The sequence below is a fragment of the Eurypyga helias genome, unplaced genomic scaffold (genome assembly GCF_000690775.1).
Source record: "Eurypyga helias isolate BGI_N326 unplaced genomic scaffold, ASM69077v1 scaffold15074, whole genome shotgun sequence".
NCBI lineage: Eukaryota > Metazoa > Chordata > Aves > Eurypygiformes > Eurypygidae > Eurypyga > Eurypyga helias.
Genome location: NW_010248393.1, coordinates 63,555 through 87,181, shown reverse-complemented (window position 1 = coordinate 87,181; position 23,627 = coordinate 63,555). Strand labels below are relative to the sequence as shown.

Below are 23,627 nucleotides of genomic sequence, written 5' to 3'. Positions count from 1 at the left end.
TCTCTAAATACGCCTTGAGTTTATCTGCCAGAAGAATGCCTCTTGCATTTATTTGGAAATGATGGGTAAAGAAGGATTAACAAAAACTTGTCCTTGGTCTTGCCTGCCTGTGTTAATGGCAGCCTGCTCAGTGTTGTACAACACCAGGCGTGCTGAATTCAGTCACGTTATTTCTTGTGTGACGCTCCGTCGGAAGCGTTCGGCTGGAGTACAGCCCGTTACAATAGTTGGAAGGTAGTTGCCTGCTGGTCTCTGTCTGGATGAAGTGTGAACACGCTTACCGTCCTCCTCACCCGCCTTGCAGCACAAGATCTGGTAACAGTACAGAATCTCAGCATCTGCTTTTATAGTGATGTTTCCATAAACATTGTTTTAAATGGTTGTAGCATAGGGGATTGTTTGGATTGGGCTCCCGGATTGAACTGGAACAACTGGTTTTAGCTATGTATTCTGTATAACACCTGAAACATGAGTTTATTTGGGGTTGATCAACTTTTTTTTTTGCCAATGTAACCACGTGCAGTTCCCAGAGAAGTGTTGGTCAACAGCACTGCTCAGCATACAGCCACTTTGTGTTTCCAGGTACATAATGTCCTTGCTGTCCTATTGTATGGTTTTAAAGTATTTCTTCCTTCTGTACAGCAAAGGAGAATCTACTGTGTTCAAGGCTCACACGGGAACTGTAAGAAGCGTTCACTTCTCCAGCGATGGCCAGTCCTTAGTTACAGCTTCTGATGACAAAACAGTCAAGGTGTGGACAGTTCACAGGCAGAAGTTTCTATTCTCACTTAGTCAACACATAAACTGGGTTCGCTGTGCCAGGTACGTACAGCTTTCTGACAAACAGAGGTGAGGGTTTATTCCTCACAGCAGAGACTGAGCACCATTACCTTTTGTAACACACCTCTGTTGAGGATGATTCAAGGGTGCCTAGTGACTGAAATGTGGTGTTAACCTGCAGAGAGATCCTGCGGGTAATAGCTGTGTACCCACTTTGTGTTTATTCAGTGACCTTTGTCAAGCAGAAGTTTTCCTACTTAGTGATTTGCTTTTACCTGGTAGGGAGACTTAAGTTGCGAACAGAAGCAAACTGAGAGATCTATTATTGTTATTTGCCTAATAAATTGTTATTTCAGCCTATTACTTTTATACTTGTCATGCCTCTAGTTAAAAATGGTCACCTGAGCTCCTTACAAAGTGCTGAAGGTGCTGCCATAATAAAAACATTATTTCCTGATAAGTGTCTCAGATTTGGTTTTCAGTTGTCCGTCTTGGTTGTTCTCAGGGATTTTTATGTATATATGTGTGTTTAGGGTAAAGCCACAATTTCTCTGTAGGTGAGAAGTTCTTGACCATGATGGTGGTTGTGGCTGGTAGTACTGTAGGTGCCCACAGTAGAGCAGAAAGAATGTTTTTCCGGTATGTACGATGATGTTCTCCACTTAGGGACTCAAGTCCTGTAAAATCTACGCCTACTGATCTGTCTTGTATATGAAATTCTGAGGCAGGGTCTTAATGCGTTCTTCTAAGGCACTTGAATGATGAAGCTTGTCCTGCTGCAGCTGTTACCTTGGCAGTAATTATATTGCTGTAAATTCTTATGGCAAAGGTGGGAATTGTTTTGAATCGGGGTACAGAAACAGCAAGAGTTACACTTAAAATTGAAACAAGTAGGATGGGAGATCTGAAGTCAGACTGAAGACTTTTCTGAGGGTTATTATGTGCCTGGGGAATAGTTTGAGGACTTCAGGCTTGCTTTTTTCCCTTCAACTTGCAGCGATTGGATTTTTGGCCTTGCTGATGCTGGCTGTGACTTGAGTGAGGTGTGTTACCAATGTGCCTTGACAGCTGGCCAAATCCAGCTGACCCTATACACCTTTTGAGGGCATTTCTTAATGGCTATGACTCTCGTCTTAGGTTCTCTCCTGACGGGCGATTAATAGTGTCAGCCAGTGATGATAAAACTGTCAAGCTGTGGGACAAAACCAGCAGAGAGTGCATACACTCCTTCTGTGAGCATGGGGGGTAAGTACGCGTTGGTGCATGAGGCTGGCCTTCGTGATTGCGGAAATGGGGATGCCTGGTGGTTGTACACCTGGTTTTGTGACTGCAGTCAAATCTACTTATCCTTTCTATTTCTACCTCTCAAAAAAATCATTAGTGCCTATTACCGAAGTGGCCAGCAGAGGACGAGATGCAAACAGAGCTTCCAGAATTGCTGTCACCTTCTTACAACTTGTACAGATTGGAACCTTGAGGGTTACATTTCGATAATTGTCCAACATGCCAGGCCTCACTTTCTTTATGCTTATTTATTTTTGGAGATGCTTAAGTTCTTTTTTTCTTCTTCTAGCTATGTTAAGCTTTTTTATTTTACTCTGAATTGCAGTAAACTAGAAGAGCAGAAATGTACTGACAAGTTGGTACTTGCATGCTTTGTTTCAGCCTCAAACATTGCAATAGCTTTGTTATTCCATAAAACACTTAGTATTCAGAAAGACAGTTGTTGAATTGGGATTTTTTTTTTTCATGGTGAATATTGAGCCACAGCAAAAGTTCATTTGTCCAGAAACACAGAACAAGACTGTAGAGAACTGTGAGACTGGGATCTTCCTAGTGTCTTGCTACACTGATTTAAGTACAAAGCTGTTTTTTCCAGGGAATATGCGATGATACTAAGGCCAATTCAGACAGCGTTATTTTTGTCAGTGCTTTATAGAGTATACCTTGTCCAAACAATGAATTTATGTCTCAGCTTCCTTGGCTGCTGTTGCAAGACTCAACCCCTTGAGTTTTGTCAATTGTTAGATGAATAGTCAAAGGGTATTTTACCCATTTTCTTGCATGGATTGGGTGTGGAATTAAGAGGTGCTCTTCACTGAAGGTTCTGAAGGTTTACTGTACTTGTGTGCTCAAAAAAAATATAGATTGCATACAAGTCCAGAAGGGAATTTGGTCTCAGCCTTTCTACCTTGTAAGTGACAACATATGATTTTGGGCACAAATTTGGTAAATTCCATCTTAAAATTCTTTAAGACTAAGAGGAAGAAAGCATCTGTTTGGTGTGGTACACCCCACTCTAGAAATCCTCTTCATTTAATAGAAGATATAGATTATGCAAACATTTAATGAACACTTGAAGATGCTGTGACAGATCCATCAGATTGCAGGATGCCTGTATCTACGGCTCCTACACCTGTAGTGCAGAACTTTGAAAACGGGATTCCTGGAGAAAATCCTGCAGTCCACTTGGGGTTATAAGCAAGGTCTCGAAAGAAATTTAGTGATTTCAATTTTCAGGTTCTCTCCTCCTTTCTGTAGTGTTTGATGCATCATGATGTAGCTTCCCTTCTTGAAAAGACCTTTTTTGATCTTTAGTGAGAGCTGAATGTAACCAGTTGGATTGAACTGCCGTTGACAGGTTTGTGAATCACGTGGATTTCCATCCCAGCGGTACGTGCATTGCTGCGGCTGGCACAGACAGCACGGTGAAGGTGTGGGACGTTAGGATGAACAGACTTCTCCAACATTATCAAGGCAAGTTAAGATCTTAGAAAAGTCAGCACTTTCTCTGTATTGACATGAATCGCTCTGAAGTTCAGGGATTTTCTCCGTCACCTGCTGCTTTTCCAGAAAGGCACTGGGTTAGGCCTCCTAGTGTAGGCCTTTGTTTTTTCACCAAACATTATGCTTTCCTTTGTATTAGCTCCAAAACTGATTCCACGTTTGGTGAGAAATACCTCTGTTCGGATTTCTCCTTTTCCAGTATGTCCTTTGGTTTTCAGCTCCACATTTAGCTTTGACATGACTTGTCCAGGTTAGCTTGTCCTTGGAGCAACAGCAACCTGTGAAAGACTAGACTACTTCTGGTAGACAAGAGCAATGGCAGTTACTCATATTAAAGCAAATGCAGATTGTCTGCAGCTATTAAGATTATAAAAGCCCTTTGGGTTACATAAAAAATAAATAAAAGCTTCCCCAAAAACGTTGCTGTGGAGTAGAAATAATCTGCAAACTTCAGAATGCTTTTGGAATTCTGCTGTACGTTCCGCTCGGTGTGTATGGCTGGAAACGCCATTACAATCATCCGATCTGACTATCAAGCACTGACGGTGCCACCACCATTGTTGGAACAAGCTTTTTACTTGGGTAGGAAAAAAACCATATTCCTTATTTTTAGCATCAGCTCCCTGCTCCTAGACTGTGTTTTATTTCTGGCGTTTAAATGCGGGGTTCTCCTCCCCACAGGTATTCTCCCTGTGTAGTCAAGTCAAGTGCTTTGAACTCCCAACTGTAAAACTGCCTGAGCTCCTTGAACTCCCACAGAATGTGCCTTTTTTAAAAAAATTTCTTCAGTTATTTTTATGGACTCACCATCACTTCCAGTTCTCTGACAGTTAACAAAATCTAATGGAAATCAAACCTTTTGAGGACTGTTGTTCCAATGCATTGGCATTCAGCTGGTGCAGTTACAATGGTGAATACTGAAGTGCGATTCTTTGTGCAATGAGTATTATTAGCTTCCTATCAAAGTTTGGAAAGGCCTTTCTGAAATCTTGTTGCTAAAATAGGTAGCGTGTTGAAATACTTGAACAGCTTCAGATTGTCCTTTAACCTACTTTATCAGCTTTTCAACAGTGGCAAGATCTGCAGTGGGTGTTTCCAGCCATGCTATAACTTGGCTCAAAAATCATCTCTTCCTGCTTTCCACTTACTGCTATTAAATTGTCTAAATCTAATGTTGTTTAGGTCGGCTGCCAGGTTTATTTTTTGTCTTGGAGTTACATATTTCCCCTGTATCCCACCCTTGCTGAATGGCATTTTACTCTGACACCCTCGCTATCAAAGTGATCTTTTCCTGTTATGAGTGTTATTTTTAACAGCTACTGTGTAAATTCTAATTGTGTGTTAGAACTTTGAACTAAAAAGTTCTAAAAGCCAAAGAAACCCTGAAATCCACTAGATCTGTCCCACTAGACAGCAGTTCTTCACTTGGAACATGCTTACGCTGCCTGATTGCAAGGAAATCCATTTTAAAGATGGAGTTGCATCAAGGAGTAAATAGATACATAGCCCTGCCACAGATTCTTGAGTGCTCAAGTTGGGTTGTTTTCCAGAACTGATCAGTCTTTTAGCAGCATTGCTCTTGTTGCTGGGACTTGTTCCAACAGTGACATTTGTAAATGGAAGTTGGAAGTAGACAGCTGACTGCAACATCTATTGTACGGGGTGTGTGCGTGTTATTCAGCAAAGTATGCTCTGGTCACACTTACGGTACAGGGGAACAGACAGATGCTTTGTTCAACCCTCTACTTGGCGTTAACTTTTTTTGTTCATCGGATCATCCTTCTGTAAAAATGGCCAGTGTTTATTGCCCGAGACTTTTTCCTGTGCAGAGGTGTGTGTGGGGGTACCTCTGCAGGTCTGTAGAAACAGCGCTAACCTTTTTTTTTAATTGCTGTTTGAAAAGTGCAGTTGGTACTTTTGGACAGTTTGGATGGGGCTGGATGGTGGTTATCTGTTCACTAGGAACTGTGGCTGTGCCAAATCCATCCTGATTTATCTTCTGACTGCTGGCTCTTAAGAGGTTGCATTCCCCAATTACATAACAGTAGTATTGCCAGACTTGGGACAGTTATGTTCAGTCAGTCGTTCGGCTGCCATGACTCAATTTTAGCAATTAACCCCCCAGTATATGCCCCCTAAATGGCCATTTTTTTTCCTAGGGCTTGGCTGTCAGAGGGGTAGGCTTGGAGCAACAAGTCAGTGGGAGATGCCACTTGTGCTGCACTGGATTTATTGTTTGCAACATGAAATAAAGTGAGGTTGCAGGACGTGTTGGCAAGTTCTTGGAGAGGTGTTGTGAATGGTCTCGTGGGAGGTGTAAGCTGGGTTGGCAGAGAAGAGATGAAGTTTTCTCTGAGCTCAGGACAGCCAAGAACTCCTTGGCGCAGTAGCTGCAGCTTCTTACACAGCCACAGTCTCTGTGATTCCATTATGAAAAGGTGTTTTGGTGAAACTGGAAATGCTTTTTTCACTATCTGGAACTTGGAGGATATATCGCTAACTTTGCTTCTGGTGTGAGTCCTTTCAGGACTTGCCTTAGTTGACAAAATATGTTTGCCTTTTTCTGAATGTAGACAGTAATGGGATGAGGAGTATTACAAACCACTCAGAATAAAATTTTCAATTTTTTTCTTTCCAGAGGAAAAACCCCATGTGGACTTTCTCCTTTAATGCACAGTGTAACACAGGGCTGGAGGAAGATCTGGGTGTCTGACAGAGGAGTATTCACCAACAAGCATCACTGTTGAGAAGTTACCTGTGTTGAGTTATGGTTTTCTTTTGTTTTTTTAACAGTCCAGATCAAGAGGAGTTGCATTCTCAGAATTTAAGCTGAGGTATCTAGTATTCCTGAGAGTTTAAAAAGTAGATGCGTCCTGTCTTACAGTCAAGCAAGACTATTTCAGATTTTGGCTTCAAGTCTGCATCTGCAAAAGATAGCATTTGGTTCTAGCATCTTTAAAATTGTATTTGGAGGAGTTTTATCATGCAGTTTGGATTTGAAATGCACAGTAGACTCTCAAGGGAATATAAATGTAGTTATGGGGGATGTACTAGTAGTAGTAGATTTGAGATACCAGAACATTTGAAGGGCATGCAATGAAGAATAATGGGGTAGTTAAAACGATCTTCAAGCATAGTCTTAATGTTCTGTAACGTCACATATGCTCAGAAAGCTGTGCATATGTGAAGTACTGCATGTTCTCATAAATATGTTCAGTAGCTGTTTTTATAAAATTTGGGGAGGAGGGGAAAAAGCCCTGCATTAGGTAGATGTTTAATGTTACAAAGAACATAATGTAGTTTGTTTTTCCTAGAGCATTTGCTTTTAACTCTTTTCACAATAACTCTTAGGCTTCATCACCATGCAGAAAGGATTGGTTTATTGGAAGCTCACACTCTTGATAGTTTGTCTATTCATACTCATTTTAAGTTTTTTTTGTGAGGTGAAGTGGGTGTCTGAAGGAATAATGCTCATGCTGGACCATTTCCAAGTTGCTGGTGGTTCTTACCTAGTTTCTCTGAACTCTGTCTTGGTTAGAGTCAGATAGTAAACCAAAAGAACCTGTGCAATGCCAACTCTGAGTTTGTCTTTCAGGATAATTTCAGTCCTCTTAAGGTACCAGCATGTAGATTTTATTCTAGAATCACCTGGGAGTGAGATCAGCAGCTCCACGGTAGTAACGTCTGTCAGTGTCCCACTCTGAGTATCCCATAGCTCAGTTCCTCACGTAGTTACTTTTGGGGGCTACACTGGAAGCTTTTGTAGTCTTAACCCTCCAGGAATAATTGGCAAAGCTTTCTTTTTCCTTTCAATAAAGTAGTGCCTATTTTTACAAGAATTGAATGCTGCCCTTGTTCTCCAATGCTTTGAAGAGTTCTTATGGAATGTTTCCCCCGTGATCATTTTCCTGTTAAACTTTAGAACAGAAAATTGCAATGTGCTTGTACTTTATTCCTTTGCTGTGGGCTCATGTAAAGTGGTCTCAGATTACCATGTAATGATGTTTTTTCCATCTTCAGTGCACAGTGCTGTGGTAAACAGTCTTTCCTTTCACCCCTCTGGAAACTATCTGGTTACTGCTTCCAATGATTCAACTCTTAAAATTCTGGACTTGCTAGAAGGAAGACTTCTGTATACTCTTCATGGTCACCAGGTGAGACAAAGCCTTTTACATGCTAATGTACAAACCCATGGCAAACTGGGAAAATTTTGGGCTCAAGCTCTTCATTCTTCATGGCCAAAAATCTTCTAAAAAATTCCTTGCATGAAATGATGATGACAGTACTAATAGTAATCTTTGAGATTGTGACTGTTGAGAAGGGAAGGAGGTAAGGCAGGAATGGAGAGGGTGAGAAAACAGGCAGAAAGGGAGCTCCGGCGTTGAGGGATGTGAGCCTAAGCCCTGAGGCGCACAGTCTGAGCGGCACCCCAGACTCTAACCCTGGGTCTGTCAGGCACCCTCAGTACCACAGCTCTGACTCCCTCTCTAGGGTGGTGCCAGTAACACTTGGCCCCTTAACTGAAGTGTTATGAAGATAAATGCTGTTCACCTGAGGGCAACTTAGGGACAGTAGTGGTAAAATGGAGGAAATATATTTTTGGGATGTGATTTGGGAACATGTTTCCATTTTATTCACAGTTTGAATTGAATAATTGAAGGTGATGAATGCTGCTGGTTGGTTCAGTTTAACTGATTAGCCTATTAGTATTATGCTGCTGGATGTGTTGCTTGTAAGGTTAATTATATAGATGTTTGGAGCTCTCTTTTAAATGTTAAATGAAAATAAATAGACTAATTTCATTGTCTGTGCTGAGTGGGGCTCAGGGGCATGAAAAAGCAGACCTGCTTTAAAAGTTCTCTTTCCAAAGGGACAAAGAGAACAAATTCTTAACCTGCTTGTCTCTCTGTTAAAATGGGGGCTGAGTCTTAAAGCATTAAAAGTAGCTGGGGGAAAAAAAGCACAGCCTGAAGCCATGTGGGGGTGGTGAAGATGGTTCTGGGCAATAATGGTAGCTGTGTAAGCTGCAAACCTGACAGTTCTGACTTCCTGTGGCATTGTTTAGTGACTGCTTTGATGTCTAAAAAGGTCAAATTTGTTCTGTAACTTCTATTTATACTGTGTGTTGTTAAACTTTTGTCCTTTTTTTTTTTTGGTAATATTAATGGTTAAACAGGACAACGTCATACTTAAATCACATCTTCCCATGAAGCAGAGCATTAAAACTGACCAAAGGGTTCAAATGCTAAAAAGGGTTAAAGATAATAAATGCTGGCTATACTGACACGTAAACCCTGACTGAATAAAACTTCCTCACTTTGGACTAAGTGGATATTCCTAACAGATAAGGGCTGCAAAGCTTCTAACTGTTGCCCTAATCTCGTTTTCATGTCTCATGTTAGTTGGCCAAGTGGGTGCTTAGGAAGTAGCTCTGTGAAAAGGGTAAGCGTGGAGGGCCAGTGGGTCTTTGCATCCCTCATCCATGCTTCAGCAGGGGATGTACCTGGTTATTCATCAGGAGGCTGGACCTCCTGTCCATTTTCCTTCCTTCTGGGCTGCAAGTGGCTCCTTGACAAGTGCAGTGACACAAAGAGTTTTGCTTTGAACAAGAGTCCAAACCTGATTATGGTGATGGAGGTCTTCAGAATTAGACAACAGGAAGTCCCTTTAGGCTGATGCTGTACATAACTCGGGGCTCCTACAAAACAGTTGGTTTGTGAATCATCTGCTCACAAGTGGAGTTTAAGCTCTCTGTTCTTTCCTCCCTTGAATCAGGGAGACATCTGCCACTCTCCCCTAGGCCTCTTGGAAATGCTCTGACGCTGGTGGAGGTGAAGGGTAGTTGCCGTGGTGGGATTAAACCTCCTTCAGTTTGGAAACAAGTAAAAGTATCGCAGTGGCTGATACTGCTTTCTGGTTGTATTTAAGGCACTGCACTGAGGTGGCTGTGGAAGCAATGCCAGAACCTCTGCCGGTGTGTGCTGTGGTGTGGGTTGGTTCTTCTAATACCCGATTTGATAGATCCCTTACTTGCTCAGGATCAGCATGTGCTAACCTGTGCTTCATTCACAGTAAGCGACTGGCAGTGACGACAGTCCCCGCTTTCATCAGGAGCTGCTAGGGTGGATTCCTGCACTGGCATTTCTCTAGCCTGCTGTGCTAATTAACCCGGGCTAATTAATTCTGAGGGCTTTTTCCTCTCCCTCCAGCCTCACCGTGATTTCTGCCAGTGTCTCCAAGTGCCTAAAATTTATGTGGGAGTGGATTTTTTTGGTCAGTAAGTAGATTTACTTTTTTAAGGGAGGACTATAGGTTAGTCACCAAATGAACAGCCTGTTCTGAAGACGTTCTTGAGTTGCAACTCTGCGCGTGACTATGGTGATGGGGACTTTGCTCTTACTCTGACTGCTGTTCTGTTGCTCTGGGAAGGCTGCATGCGAGTGGACACTCAAAGGAAAAAACGGAAGGTTCTTTAGACATACTTTGACGCAGTTGCTGGAGAGCCAGGAATTTGTTAGCAGCTGATTAGCTGTAGTTTACCTAGGGAGGATTGCCAAGTTTACATTGCTGTCTTTAACTGTAATGTAGCTGGCCCCCTTGTAGCAGGAGGATCATTAGGACTTTGCAGCTTGGAGCTGACATCTTGCAGCTGTGAAATATCATCCTGTATTGTGCAGCATATTTTGGTTCTGCAGTGCTTCCAGCTGTGAAGTACTCTTGCCTCATTCCATACAGATGAGACGCTGGGTCGGTGCGTAGGTCCACCTTGTACTGAATCATCATCAAAGAACAGAATGTTTTGGGGCCTGTAAGTCACCTCCGGAGAGTGGCTGGAGGAGCGCAGGTATGTACAGAGTGCCTGTCCACCCTCTGGGGCCGCTCGCCTACAGCATTTCCAGACTGGCTTCCGCAGTGGAATGGAAGTTCTCAGTAAACATTGGGAAAACGTCTGCACGGTTATGTTTATAAATAGGAAGATAGAAAATGTAAGGTTAGGTTTCTCCAAGCAACCTTGGTTTGAACCATGAATGAGCTGCATTCCAACTACCTGAGTGGCATAAGAGCTCTGCTTTGCTGGCTGGCTAAAGAGCAAGATCTTCCGAGCAGGTGCACGAGAAACAAGTGTGCTCCTTCACTCTCTGCTGCCAGCTCTACCTAGGTGGTATCAAGCATCCGTGCCTGCCTCTGCCTAGTCGTCGTAGAAGGGTGCGAGGACATCTTAGGGCTGTGTAGAACTGGACCAGCAAAGGGAGAGAAGGGGTGTGTTGCAAACAATAAGCCATTGATTTTTAGATTAGTGCTTCTGAGCACTAAAAGGAGTGCTCTGTTCTTCCCTTGGGTTTGTTTTTCTTTAACTGGAGCTTTCAGGGGTTAAAAACCCACTCAAGACTGAATTACCAAGTGCCAGTATAAACTTTCCCTGTGTTAGCTGGAGCCCTTACTCCCCGGTGAAGGAAGGTCTAGGCATGACGGTCTTGGCCTGTGAAGTGATACAGGAGTTTTTCAGAGCTCAGTGGGCTGAGAATCCTTGTCAGAGGTATTCTGCATGAAGACATCCCTTGTCGCCTTTGCCATCTCTGTCCCCTGTGCTTTTCTCAGTGATTCCTTTTCATTCTCCCTTTCTCTCCTTTGTGTTATCACCCCACTGTGTAGTTTCTAGGAATCTGCCCTTTTTATTTATGCACTTTTTTGCCCTTACCATGAGATGTGGATTCTTTCCACAGCCCTCATTGCTTTCCTCTCCATCCCCACTCACATGAGGACAATGCTCAGCTCTGCCCTGTACCTTGGTTTGCCAGTGTGCAGTGCCTTTTCCTGACACCTTTTCCCCATCTCCACGTCATCTTTGGGGTATCTGTGATGTTTGTGAAAAGACCACAAACACCCATGGCTTTCATAGCTTTTGTTTTCCAGCTCTTGCCTCTTTCTAACATTTGGACTTTCCCGTCTGATGCTGCTTCTGCAGGATACATACTGCATCCTGTACCAGATTGTGAAACAAGTGTGTAATTGTCACCTGTCTTGCCCCTTGTGTTTCCTCCTGCCTCTGTCTTCTCTGAATTCAGCTTTCTTCTCCCACTGTCCTTGCTATTGTCACTCACCTTTTCTGATGAGATTGAATAGTTCTTCATAGCCGTGGGTTTCCTTGCTGCAGATTGTTACTGATCCTGTGACACAGGCTCAGTGCTTCTGCTTTACCGAAGTCTGTTCGTGTGAATTGATCTTCACTGAACTCTCTTCACTGCTTTATCTGCTGCCAAAACCAAGTGACAGGGGAAAGTCACACAACATCAGCATCTTGTCTCAGGCCCTCTACGTTCTTTGGCACTCATGCATTTATTGAGTTTCTTACCTGCTCTTGGTGTTTGCCTAATTGTCTTGATCACTTATTCTTTGCATCTTTTGCTCCTCTACCCTTTGTCACTTCAATGTCCATGTGTCCAAGTGTGACTTGCCCTCTTCTCCTGTGCCATGAAGCAGTTGAAAGCACTGTGAGGAGTGGCAATAACTGCTCTGTTTATTTCTTTTATACCTTGAACTGATAATCCTAGCATGCCTGTTGCTGTCTCAGGTTTGTTTTTCTTACCTCATCACCACTTGTGTCTCCTTTTTCCTCTCTGCACTAGTTAATCTACTCCAGGGGAGTTTGACTGAATGTACTGGCTCATACCTTCCCACTTCTACATCTCCTTTTGTGGGCAGCGGAAAAGGAAGCTCTCCCTTAATTAAATTATTCTCATCCCTGAGACACACCTTGTTCCAGCTCCTTGCACCTCCCTTACTCTCTTTCCTGGCTCTTCTCTTGTATGTTAGTTCTTCCAGGAATAAAAATAAAAAAGGAAAAAAAAAATCTCCTGGCATCTGTGACCTCACTTGTCTCTCCAGCTACCTTCCTCTCTACCTCTCCTCTTATTGTGCAGACTGTGCGTCATTAAACTACTCTCCTCTGGCTTATTCCTGGACCCTCTCCAGCCTGGCTTTTGTTTCTTCTGTTATGCTGAAGCCCAAATGTCAGCTCTGTTCCTAGCTGAACCTCGTGAGTTTGGCCTCTCTTAACTTAAATTCACTGTTGGTGTTGGCCCTGCTGTTCTTGAAATCGTGTGCCTTCTGTCCCTCAGCAGCTCTGTGTGGAGGAGATGGTGCTCCAGTGGGCTTTCTCTGACTGTCCACGAATTATTTATAGATGGTGCACATTCATCTGTTTTCTGTGTGCAGGTATGACTGTTTGCTCCAGGCATATTTCCATTTCTTCAACCTAAACTCTTGGCCTTTCTCTTATGTATTTGAGAGATCTATTTTTAGCTCCACCTTGGGAAGGTTTGTGCCCAGGGATGCTATTCCTATTGTCTCTTGTTATCTGTGTGTCAGTTGTTACTATTAGCATCCTGCCAGTCACTCATTCCATCTTGTAATCTGTGTCCTGGCTTTGGATCCCATCTCTAGGCAATGGATGCATCCAAGCCATTAATAGGGCTGAACATCTTTTTCTAAGACCACACTTAATGTTTTGTGTAAGCTGATCAGCCTGTGGATTGCTAGGGCAACAAAGGCTTGTGGTCTCTAGCTTTCTTCTGTAGGAAGCGGAGGGAAACAAGGAGAAGGCATCATCTCTGTCTGGGGAGTAGTCTGCGCATAAATTAGGTTGTGTAACGTGCCGTGCTTCACCCTCCTTACCTATGTGTGCAGCTAGAAGCAGGATGTCACCTGGCATTTCAGTGGCTGTGGTATGGCTATTGGCCCTTGCCCACTCTTGTTCAGTGGGATCACTGCTGCAGAGGACTAGGTTTGGTCCTGTTACCGTTCCTTCTGTATGGCTTCCTTTTTTTGTTCCTTTGCTGCATCCAGTGTGTGAGCCATTTGTCCTTTTCAAGGCTCCCTGGAGCTTATCTCCACCCTGCCTGGTACTGCTCTTTCACTAGAGATGAGGTGAATGTTGATCCGCAGCAGCGTTCTTCCCACTCAGCGTTTCCTGTGGATGTCGTTTCATTCTCTTCTGTACTTCTCCTCAAACTTTCTGCAGCCCTCTCACAGTATGAAGAAGGCCTTCAGAAGGTTACTGCATTACACTTGTTTTAGTTACTGGCAAATTAGCTTAAAATTCTCCCTACAACATGTATGGAAGAGTCTGCAACTGCTGCTTTCTGACACTTTTGATGGAAACAGTTAGTTTAAAGGGTAAAAAGTTCTGAAGGAAGATTTGAATCCTTCAGCCTATAGCCTTGTTCCTGTTGTCCAGGACAGCTTCAGAAACCTGTTGGATCTCTGCCATGCTTACCTGGAACCAGTGGGAGTTAGGCTGTGTCTAATCACTGGCATTTGTAGCTCTTTATTTTTATGTATTTATGTTAAACTGCAAGTATTTGGCAAACAATTATTTGTACGTTGCTATAGCAAACCTGTTACATCTGGGAAGAGCGCTGTCAGTGTACGTAGCAAAAATACTTTTCGCTTAATTTATGTCAACAAATCTGTAGAGGATGTTGTGTCTATAGACTTGTTTGTTCCCCTTCTTTCAATTTATAAAAGCACATTCAGTCTTTGATATCAGTTTCTATTTTGGGAGGAATATGTTCTGTTGAACTCTTTTTCCCCTTCAGAATGCCGTCACTTTGGAGTCAGTTCATTGCCTGTTTTGATGTGATTTGTATTGTGCTAAGTTTTGTCTAAATACACTGAAACCCTAATGGCTTACAAAAATAATCTTGTGAAACGTTGCTGCTTTCCAGTATTCCTCACTTGTGCTCGTTCCTGAACACTTTGTCTGAAGCAATGCCCTGGACGTGGGCTGTTCTGCCCTCCCAACCTCCCCGGTTCATTGCGGTCAGAGTGCAGCTCCTGCATCCCCGGCTCTGCTGTCTTGGAGCAATGGTCACCACTGCCGCTTTGTGGCTACCCACTTCTTTCTCCCCTTCCTTATTTATCTTTTAGAGAGGCTCCGTTCCTGGCAGCGTGGTCAGAGCTGAACTGCTGGGAAGGTGGGTGGGACTGGAAGGCAGAGGCATGCTTTGTCCCAGCTCACTGATGGCCGTGACTTGAGTTTGAAGTATCTGCACTGTTTAATGCTGTGCTAGTTGAACAAGCTTAGTCACATTAATGACTTCACATGCATTTGGAAACTGTAGCTGCTAAATCTATTCTGGGAATATCTCTGGAGTGAGACGTGGCTATTAGAAAGCCTTAAAGCCTTTTGAAATCACTGCAGGTGAAACAATCATATGGAAATACCATAATGTGTTTTAAGGAAGCTAGAACTTCCACGCTGGGAGTGACCACATCAAGACTCTAGTTTTGCTGGCAAAACCTTGTGCCAACACATTTGAAAGCACGCGGGAGTGTGGGACACAGGATGCAGTGAGAGTTGGGGGGTTATCCCACATGCAGTCCGTGGGTATTGGCCTACCTGCAGGATTTATAATGCTGAGTTCGCTTTCACAAAGAGGAGGAAAGAAGGGAAACCAGAAACAAACTGGATGGGAGACTTCCATGCAATGCCCATTGGGAAGGTGTGAACTCTTGATGGAATAGTCTGACCTTGCAACTTGATACAGGGTGAGGAGGAGCTTATTTGACTTCTGACATACATGATCTTACTTGAAAGAGGATAATTCTGTCAGGAGGTGTGTGTTCCCGTGGTGGGGTTTTCTGGTGGTCTTTGGCTTTTTCTAGTTGTTATTTGGTTTGTGTGGGGTGTTTTTTTTGTTGTGGTTTTTTTTTCCCTTCAGCTTGTCACAAGTTCAGCTTGCTTTCCCAGCAAACTTGGCCGTAGGCAGCCTCTGGGGAAGTGCTTGTTCCTACCTCTGCCCATTTCAGCTTGGGCAAAGGCTCAGGCGTAGGACAGTCTGCAAAGGAACACGCTCAGTAGCTGACAAAACGTCGCTACCTGGGTCCTCAGCTGTTTACTCTAAGCAGAACACTTTGTCTGTTGTGCCTGTGCTCGAACACATGTAATGATTTCCCAGCTCTGTTCAACTGCATCTCGCAGTGCCGCCTCCTTCCCACGTGCGTACTCCTGCGTGCTTTCTGAAAGGTTATTAACATGGTGGTGTGGTGGGAAATGCATGTTTCTCATCACCAAAGTCTCCCAGAACTGACTGTTTCAGAAGCAAGGCTTCTTCAAAATGCACGTGCCTGTGCTATACGAAGGTGATCCTGAATGCATTAACTCTGGTGTCTCTTCTCTGGAACTACGGTGAGAAAAGCAGTTTTAAGCCAGCCTTCCATTCTTTGGTTAAAAACCTGACAACTGACACAAACCTGCATAGATCATTAGCCTGTAGCTTAAATATGACAAATGGTGGTGTAAGGAGCGTCTGCCTGCAGCGAGCAGTTTGCATGGGATATCCTAGAAGTATATAGGGGAGTATGTGGTGGCTGTATATTTAAAAAAAAAAACCACAACCCCCACACCAAAATCCAACCCAAACCAACAACCTCTTCCTCTGTGACAGAACTGATGCTTGTGCTTCTTGCCTGTAACCTACCTGTTGGCTGTTCTCATCATTGTGTGTTTTATGCTGTCCCTTAGCTGTGTATATTCAAAGAAAGCCTGTTGGGAAAGCATGTGGAGCGTTATTTTCCATGGCCAATCCAGTGCACGAAATATGTTGGCCTGTGGTGTCAATGTCTTGAAGATTCTGGGTAATGTTTGAAGTTCTGGCCCTTGGACTTCCATAATTATGTGAAAATCTTGGTTAAGTGTGTTTTCCTTTCACAGCTCTAGTTTTCATGAGGAAGAGCTTGGAATATGTAAATTCTGAGGGTTTGACAGTTGGAGCCTGAAAGGTGGTTTCATCTTCAAATTCGTTTTAAAAAACCTTGTTTTTGTAGGACACGGCTTATGATTAGTGAATGCCTGGAATTGTGAGGTGTGAGGGTATTTTACTTCTAACAACCTTTCTCAACATGCCCTTTGCTGCTCTGTGTGTATCTAAACCTCCTTTTCCACTTTAGACCTTTCTATCAGGTGGCTAACTGAAGGCTGCATTTAACAAAACAGTGTCGCTGCTTTTAACAGATGAACAGGACTTTTAGGTATTTCTAATTCTAAAGAAGTGAGAATGATTGAGAGGGAGGAAGGAAGAGCCTGAAGCTGTAAAACTTGATTTGTTCCTGTCTTAATACCATCGATATTGAAAAGTGGATGTCTTAGGCTGGGGGCAAAAATGTGGGAAATAGTGTGTGCCAGTGGGTTTCGCGTGTTAATTGTGGCCCACGTACCTGACAGGTAGGAGCTCTTTGGATTTTGCCTTTAGGCTGCTGACATCAAATGAGAAATACCTTGTAAAGCTCTAATGAATGGAGCTTTGTAACCCTTCTCACTTTTTTTTTAAATCCCCTTGCAGGGCCCAGCCACCTGTGTAGCTTTCTCAAGAACTGGAGACTTTTTTGCCTCTGGAGGTTCTGATGAGCAGGTATGTGACTAGCAAAATTTGATAGTTTTATGCTTTGTTACTGTTTTCTAGGCATCTTGCTGCTTTCAAAGAGAAAACAAGTATTTGATGGTGAGATATGTTAACCCTAGATTTTTCTTAGTGAGGAAGCACTTCAGCTGGATTATCTGGGAACGGGTATGTACAATAGGGGAAATACTATTCTATATACAGCCCCTGTTAATGCCTTTGGGGCATCTGCTGCTGGGGTATAAATTAGGTGGTATCTCAACACAGCTGTTTGTACACCTTCGAATATCGTGGGCTGTGCTGATGGGCCGATCATCTCTGCCCCTGGCTAGTTCTGAGTTGAAGTGGTTTATGTGTTAGAGGCCTCTCTTTTTGGAAATAAATGCTGCATTGTGGGCAGAAGATGCCTATAGGTAGGGCTTAATTATAGTGTTTAAGTGACAAAGTAGCTAAAGATCTGTAATGCTAGTCTCAAAGTACTAACTCTCCTTTTCCTGTGAACAAATCTGATAAACCAGTGACCAGTTGTTTGGGGTGTGGCTAATAAGTGCTATAATACCAACCATGGCATTTGAATATATTTGTGGTTTTAATGGTGTGTTCTACATGTTGCTTTGAAGTTCTCTAGGTAACTCTAGTGTCATGATGTTCCTGACACCAGAAATGTTGGAAGAGGTCACTTACCCACTGAGAACACAGCCATGCTATGTCTGTATTCAATAGCGTATTTACAGATAACATCCTTAATTTAATCAGTGGCAAAACTTTCTTAGGTCAGCTTTGGCGTGTATGTGCTGACTCTGATGTGTTGACAAAGTTGACCTTTTAAGCAAACGTAGATGGAAACTTTTAATGGCGAACTTTCTCTTGCAGGTGATGGTGTGGAAGACGAACTTTGATGCAGCAGATTATGGTGATGTACTGAAAACACAGAAGTCTGGCACTAGTGTGGATGGGACCCATCGCAGCCTGGTAGGTCAGCATACTGAAATCACATAGAGTTCCTTCTCAGTACGCTTTCTGCAACCTGAAAGCATGTTGCCCTTTCAGGCAGTTGAACTGTAGAGCCATCTTTTCTTAGTATTTATTTGAGCTGCAGGGTGTCTGTATTTAACCAATCTTGTGTTGTTTGTTTTGTTTAAGTGTACTTCATAGGAAAATCATATAATGCTTTTTAAAAGGGAAATAAATTTAGTGCATGTATGTTTTCTATTAACAGCCTGTGTGTAAGAATGTGTGATAAGCTTGGATGATAATCCACAAAAAAGAACAGATGTGAGTAACAGCTGAAGCCAGTCTTGCTAGCTGATATGAACTCTTTAGACTGGTGTCAGTCCTGAAAATAGATATCTGTCACAGTCAGCAAAGACAAAAGAAATCTCTGTGCATAAACTTCACATGTGAGAAATAGGTGATGTGTTACACTGGAGCTTCTTCCTAAATACCTGGACATGAAAGTTTGTATCTGTTGCCTGAACCATGTGTTAAGAGACATCAGGGTTCTGACAGTATCTAGTGGATAAATACACCAGCTGAGTAGTGATTTCAAAGCACTAATCCAAGCATAGTGCTGATGTTAGATGTCGTGGCTATTATGAGAATAACCCTTAAGTTACTACCCATATGGGTTACACATTTTGCACATGGTGATGTTTCACGTAAAATTCTATATTTTGTCTTGTCAGTCCTTGGATATTTTTGATATATTTGCATATACCTACAGGATTTTTGAAATGTTGTTACCATGGCTGGTTTTGGCACATCTTGTTCAACATGAGCTGTAAGCTAAAAGGTTTGAGCCGGGGGGTTTATGTGTATGTGGCATTGCCTCAGTTGAAAGGTAAGCTCCTAGCCAACATCTGTTCCTCTGTGGCAATGTCTTTAATCTTGTCAATTTAGATCTTCTTTTCTGGGCTCCTAAGCTTCTGTTCTCTTAAGCATAGTAGTGTGTTTATTTAATATGACTTCAGTCCATTGCTGGAGGTGCTGGAATAGCCGTCGTACTTTGTGATGGGCAAGATGAGAGTCTAACTTGCTGCAGCTCTGACCTGACGCTTTACTATGTGGAGTGCTCTGTGAAGAGGGCAAACAACCAGAGGATGTTAGTGATAGGGGAGTGGGAGGGGATGGTAGGAAGCCATCACAGAAGGAAGGAGGACGTGAAAGTGTTTATTGATCCTCCTCTGGTTTGGGCTAAAGTAGAATTTTTTCTTTTCCTCCTCTCTTGTGTGCTAACTCTGAAGTTATGCAGGCTATGAAACTCCCAGTCCATTGACCTTTTTTTTCTGGACTAACTTTGAACTCTATCTGCTTTAATTTAAAACATTGTGTAGTGTAATTCTGGGCCAAAATACAGCAGAGACAAAACCTTATGAGAAGAAATACAGTTTTCATTTTGTAACATTCCAAGGAATGGCTTAAATAGTGTAGACAAGGTGTTTGCTAATGGGAGATTATGGTAAGTTTACCCTAGCTGTAGTGCTGTTATTACCAGAGCACGTTATCCACTAGCAATTTAAGGAAACAAAGGAAATGCCTGAGCTCTTCTAAAACAAAGTTCTTCATTACAGAACCTCTTAAGATGTTCATTAACGGTTGCTGCTGAACAAAACCCTTGAACAGTGACTAACCACCCTGAACATCTGTCCCTCCAACACTGTTCCCCTCTGGAAGAGGGGTTACCTGCCAAAAAAACCACTAATAGATGCTGCTGGGACCAACTGTTTATGTACTGCTGACAGGCAAATCCGTGTCGTGTGGGGTTGGTTGGCTCATGCCATGAGCCTGTGGCAAACGGGGCACCGCAAATTATTTGAGGTGTAATACACTGGTTTGCACTGGGTGTTGTCTTTATCGAAGGCAAAGTGAATCCATGCTGTCTCATGTGACAGCATACTTTGGTTTGGGGACCTGAGCCACTTTAGAGGAGCGAGTGTTTTGAACTGCCACCCGAATGCAGCCTTTGGCTTGGGCGTGCAGCGTGGGAGCCACTGATCCCAGCAGTGCTACCAGGATGTGAAGTGTTGGAAGGTTACCGTGTTTTGTGTAACTTAGGGAAGATCAAATTGAGTGATAATTATTAGGATCCTTCCTTCCTGTCTATTCCTTCGGCAAATGTGGTGTTATCTTTTGGTCTGAGTCGCCCAAGTGGTGCTTCCACTAGAACTGCCAGATTAGCTGTGAGACTTGTAAATTAAACCTTTGAATGCCTCCAGCAGTAAAACTATCCCTGGTTAAAAAGCAGGTGGGAAGGGGGTTGCAATGGGGAGCTTGGGTGGTAGCGGGCACTACTGAGTCTGTTGGGGAAGTTGTGTGTTCTCTTACGCAGTTAATATCGCTGTTTTGCCTTGAAAGTGTGATGCAGCTTTGTCCCACTATAAAGGAGTGGAGTTTTAATTTTTGTCTCTTGTCACACAGTGATTGGTGCTGCCAAAACCAATATAGTCTACGGGTTTTTTGGATGGTTTCAGCTGTATTGTGGCTGCCTGTTAGAAGAACAGTCATATAGCGTGGTAGCGCCTGTGCCTGGTCTCCATCAGTACCTGGTGTATTAGGTTATTAGGAATGCAATGCTTTAATGTTAAGACAGTTACAGTTGTTAAAGTTCGAAGGGGAAGAATAAACAATGTAGTCTGAGAGCCTGGTATTTTAAAAAATAAGTATAACCTGAGCATGGAAACCTTGGCTTGTTTATTCCTGGCAGTCTACCCTTTTCTTTCAAGGGAATTTCATGACCTTCCTCTTTTAGAAATGCATTATGCTGGGCTCTTAAAGAATACTGTTACTGCTATGACTTACTGCAAGACTTAAATTTCACTATATATTCAGTCCCTTCCTGTTTTGAGCAAATGTTTGATTTTTAATAATGAAGCACTTACTTTGGTGCATTTTGTGTAGCTGATGACTTATTTTTCCCATCAAAATCAGACTTGAAGCCGCCACCTCTGTGGCTCTTGATTTCATGCTGAGGTCACCTTTACCTTCCGTGAGAAATGGAGCTGCTCCATCTTCCTCTGCTGCTGTGTTACTGTGCCAGGACTGTGCTGCTTGAATAATACGGAGACTTTGCAGACATTTGTGGATATAGCTACATTTAAAACAAGCATATAGATTCTTGTTTAGTTTTGGTACCCCTAAAACATGTGAATGCTATTCTTTGACACCCCTTGAATCTGTTTCCACCCTTTACTTAAGGGAATATTTTTCTAAGGAGAGCTTGTGCCCTGATGTGTAGCTGTATAAGTTTGTGTTGTAAAAGCACAAGCACTCATCAAGTCAGTGGGTGTGTAAAAACCACTGTTGAGTATCTGGTGTCTAATGAGGAAAGTCAGACTAACATGCAAATGCTAAAAAAGAGTAACTGAACACAGACATCAAAACTAGTTTGTCATCAAGATGAATAGGAAGAAAAAAAGAGCTAAATAACCTGGGGGATGAGAATGACATGAAACATTGTCAAGGTTGGTAAGCTTGAAAACAAACTTTGCTCTAAATCAATTTTCACTTCCGTAGGCAGAGGGAGACTGGAGCCTTTGGAAGAAGTTGGTTTCTCATGCCATTGGTTAAAGTTCATTATGAATCGGGGTATTGGCCTTGCTTGCAAACAGCATGAACTTCAAAGCCGCTCTGCCCACCTGCCTGTGTTTTCTGTAAATAGGTGAGGCCTGGGAGATGCCGCTTGCTTTGAAAGTAAACCTGCTTTGTGCAGGCACTGATGCAAATGAAGGAGAAGCTCACAATGAGCAGGACTTGCAGTCCTGACTGGTGTAAAATCACAGCCACAAAACCGTGATAAAGAAAGCACTACAGCTGTTGGAAGTGAATTATAAATATCTGTTAGGGTAGACGCGAATCTAAACGTTAGATCAGAATTACAGTAGCTCTGAAATCAATGCTTACTCTTAAAACACACGCTAACAATTGTTGCTATTGTTGCATAATTGCCTTGAAAACTGGAGTGAAGGGCAAGCACTTGTGATGTGTGCTGTATGAAGCTGATGGGAAGAAATAATCTTACAGTCCTGTGTCTTGATCATATAAGAATTTGTTTGCTTTGATCTAGAATCTAAGGGGTAAGAGCAAATTCAGTCTTTATGCTGCAGTATTGAGTGGTGAGCACCTAAAAGAAAGTCAGAGTAAGAGGTATGGATTTTGCATGTGACTTCATAAATACGGACTCGGGCTTGTCCTGGGGTCAGTCACTGTAAGCCTAAGGGTCTGTCTGTGAAGATTTGTTTAGGATAGGATCAAAGGACATGTTCATCTGACACGTTGTGAAAATATTCATCATACAATTGGTTCTTTCCAGAGAGAGCAGATAATGTTTTATTTTGGGCGTTCGGTGGTGGTTTCTTTCCAAAGAGAAGGCAAGCTTCGTACATGCGGTTACAGCTGACGTGAGTATACGAGAACACTTGTTTCACTATGTGACAGATTTGCTCCTATTGTTGACTAATTCCAAGAAGACTATGTATGGTCAAGTGTTTAGGAGCAAATGCTGAACAGTTGATGTCACATGGACAGTTAGTAAATGCTTGGGTGTTTATCTAATCTCATACACTGAAAATTATGAATAAAAACATTGTAGTATAAGCTAAGCTGGTAAACAGTTCTTCATGCAATATTATGGAAAATAGGAAATACTCACTGATAGAGATTCTTTACTCAAGTTTAAACAGACCTTCTTTAGGCATGTCACTGCAAAATACCACTTTGAAGGAGGAGACTGGTGAGGAAGCTTTAGTCTAAACGTCTACATACAGCTTTCTAAAGAAGGATACTTTAAAATGTGTTTGTGTTGCAGTACCTCAGAGGCCAAGCTCTCAAACAGGGGGAGTGGGAGTTTCAGATGTCCAAAAAAGCAGTGAAACGCACAGTCTGCAAGGGTCGTGTGTAGTCAGTGTCTCAAACTAATGGTTTCCAACTCTTACATCACCCGCAAGTCCTTATCTGTTCACAAACAGCTGGTCCAGTGAGCACCTTCCCTACTTGCCTCCCTCACCAGCTGTGTCAGGAAGTTCTCCTCCACACACTCCAGGAACCTCTGAGATGGTTTTCTCTCTGCTGTATTGTATTTCCAGCAGATATCTGGTAGGTTCAAGTCCCTGTGAGAACAAGGGCTAGCGACTGTGATACTTCTCCCAGCTCCTTATGGAATACATTGTCTGCCTCTTCATCCTGGATGGGTGGCCTACAACAGACTCCCACCATATCATCTGCCTTGATGTCCTTCCCCATGATTCTTACCCATGAACACTCAACCCTCATGTGGGTGGATGTGCAGACAGACTCAAAAGCAGGTAGTCCCCTGGCAGGGCAATTTGGGAGACGTGGGTAGACGTGCAGAGTTATCCTCTGTGTCTCTTGCCAACAAGTCTTTCTGCTCTTTTGAAATTCAAGAGTGCAAAGCTTTTAAAAATCTTTAGCTCCTTTGAAGTTAAGTGGTGTGGAGCTACCAAATTTGAAAGCTAATGGCATAGCAGACTTCAGAGTGAAGCTTGGGAACAGCAGCACTTCAGCAGAAAGGACTTTTAAAAGCTGCATCTTTTGGTTATGACAGGCACTTAGGCCTCTTCCTACGCTGCTGGGTTTAAGGTTTTCCACAGGCGTTGGGCTGCACTTATCTTCAATGGTCATCTTTCTGTTCTGGTGCGTAGTGTT

At 42.9% G+C, this 23,627-nt stretch overlaps 1 protein-coding gene across 1 annotated transcript in view; it reads left to right on the top strand.

The window, feature by feature from the left end:
- The window catches only part of POC1A (POC1 centriolar protein A), a gene marked incomplete at its 5' end in the record, with an annotated part of 50,232 nt that overhangs the window by 5,713 nt on the left and 20,892 nt on the right, over positions 1-23,627 (top strand). Inside the window, 6 exons of the mRNA XM_010151038.1 lie at positions 643-822; positions 1,918-2,025; positions 3,422-3,537; positions 7,588-7,721; positions 16,911-16,979; positions 17,841-17,939. Coding sequence (XP_010149340.1) covers positions 643-822; positions 1,918-2,025; positions 3,422-3,537; positions 7,588-7,721; positions 16,911-16,979; positions 17,841-17,939 — 706 coding nt within the window. The remainder of the gene's footprint in view (positions 1-642; positions 823-1,917; positions 2,026-3,421; positions 3,538-7,587; positions 7,722-16,910; positions 16,980-17,840; positions 17,940-23,627) is intronic.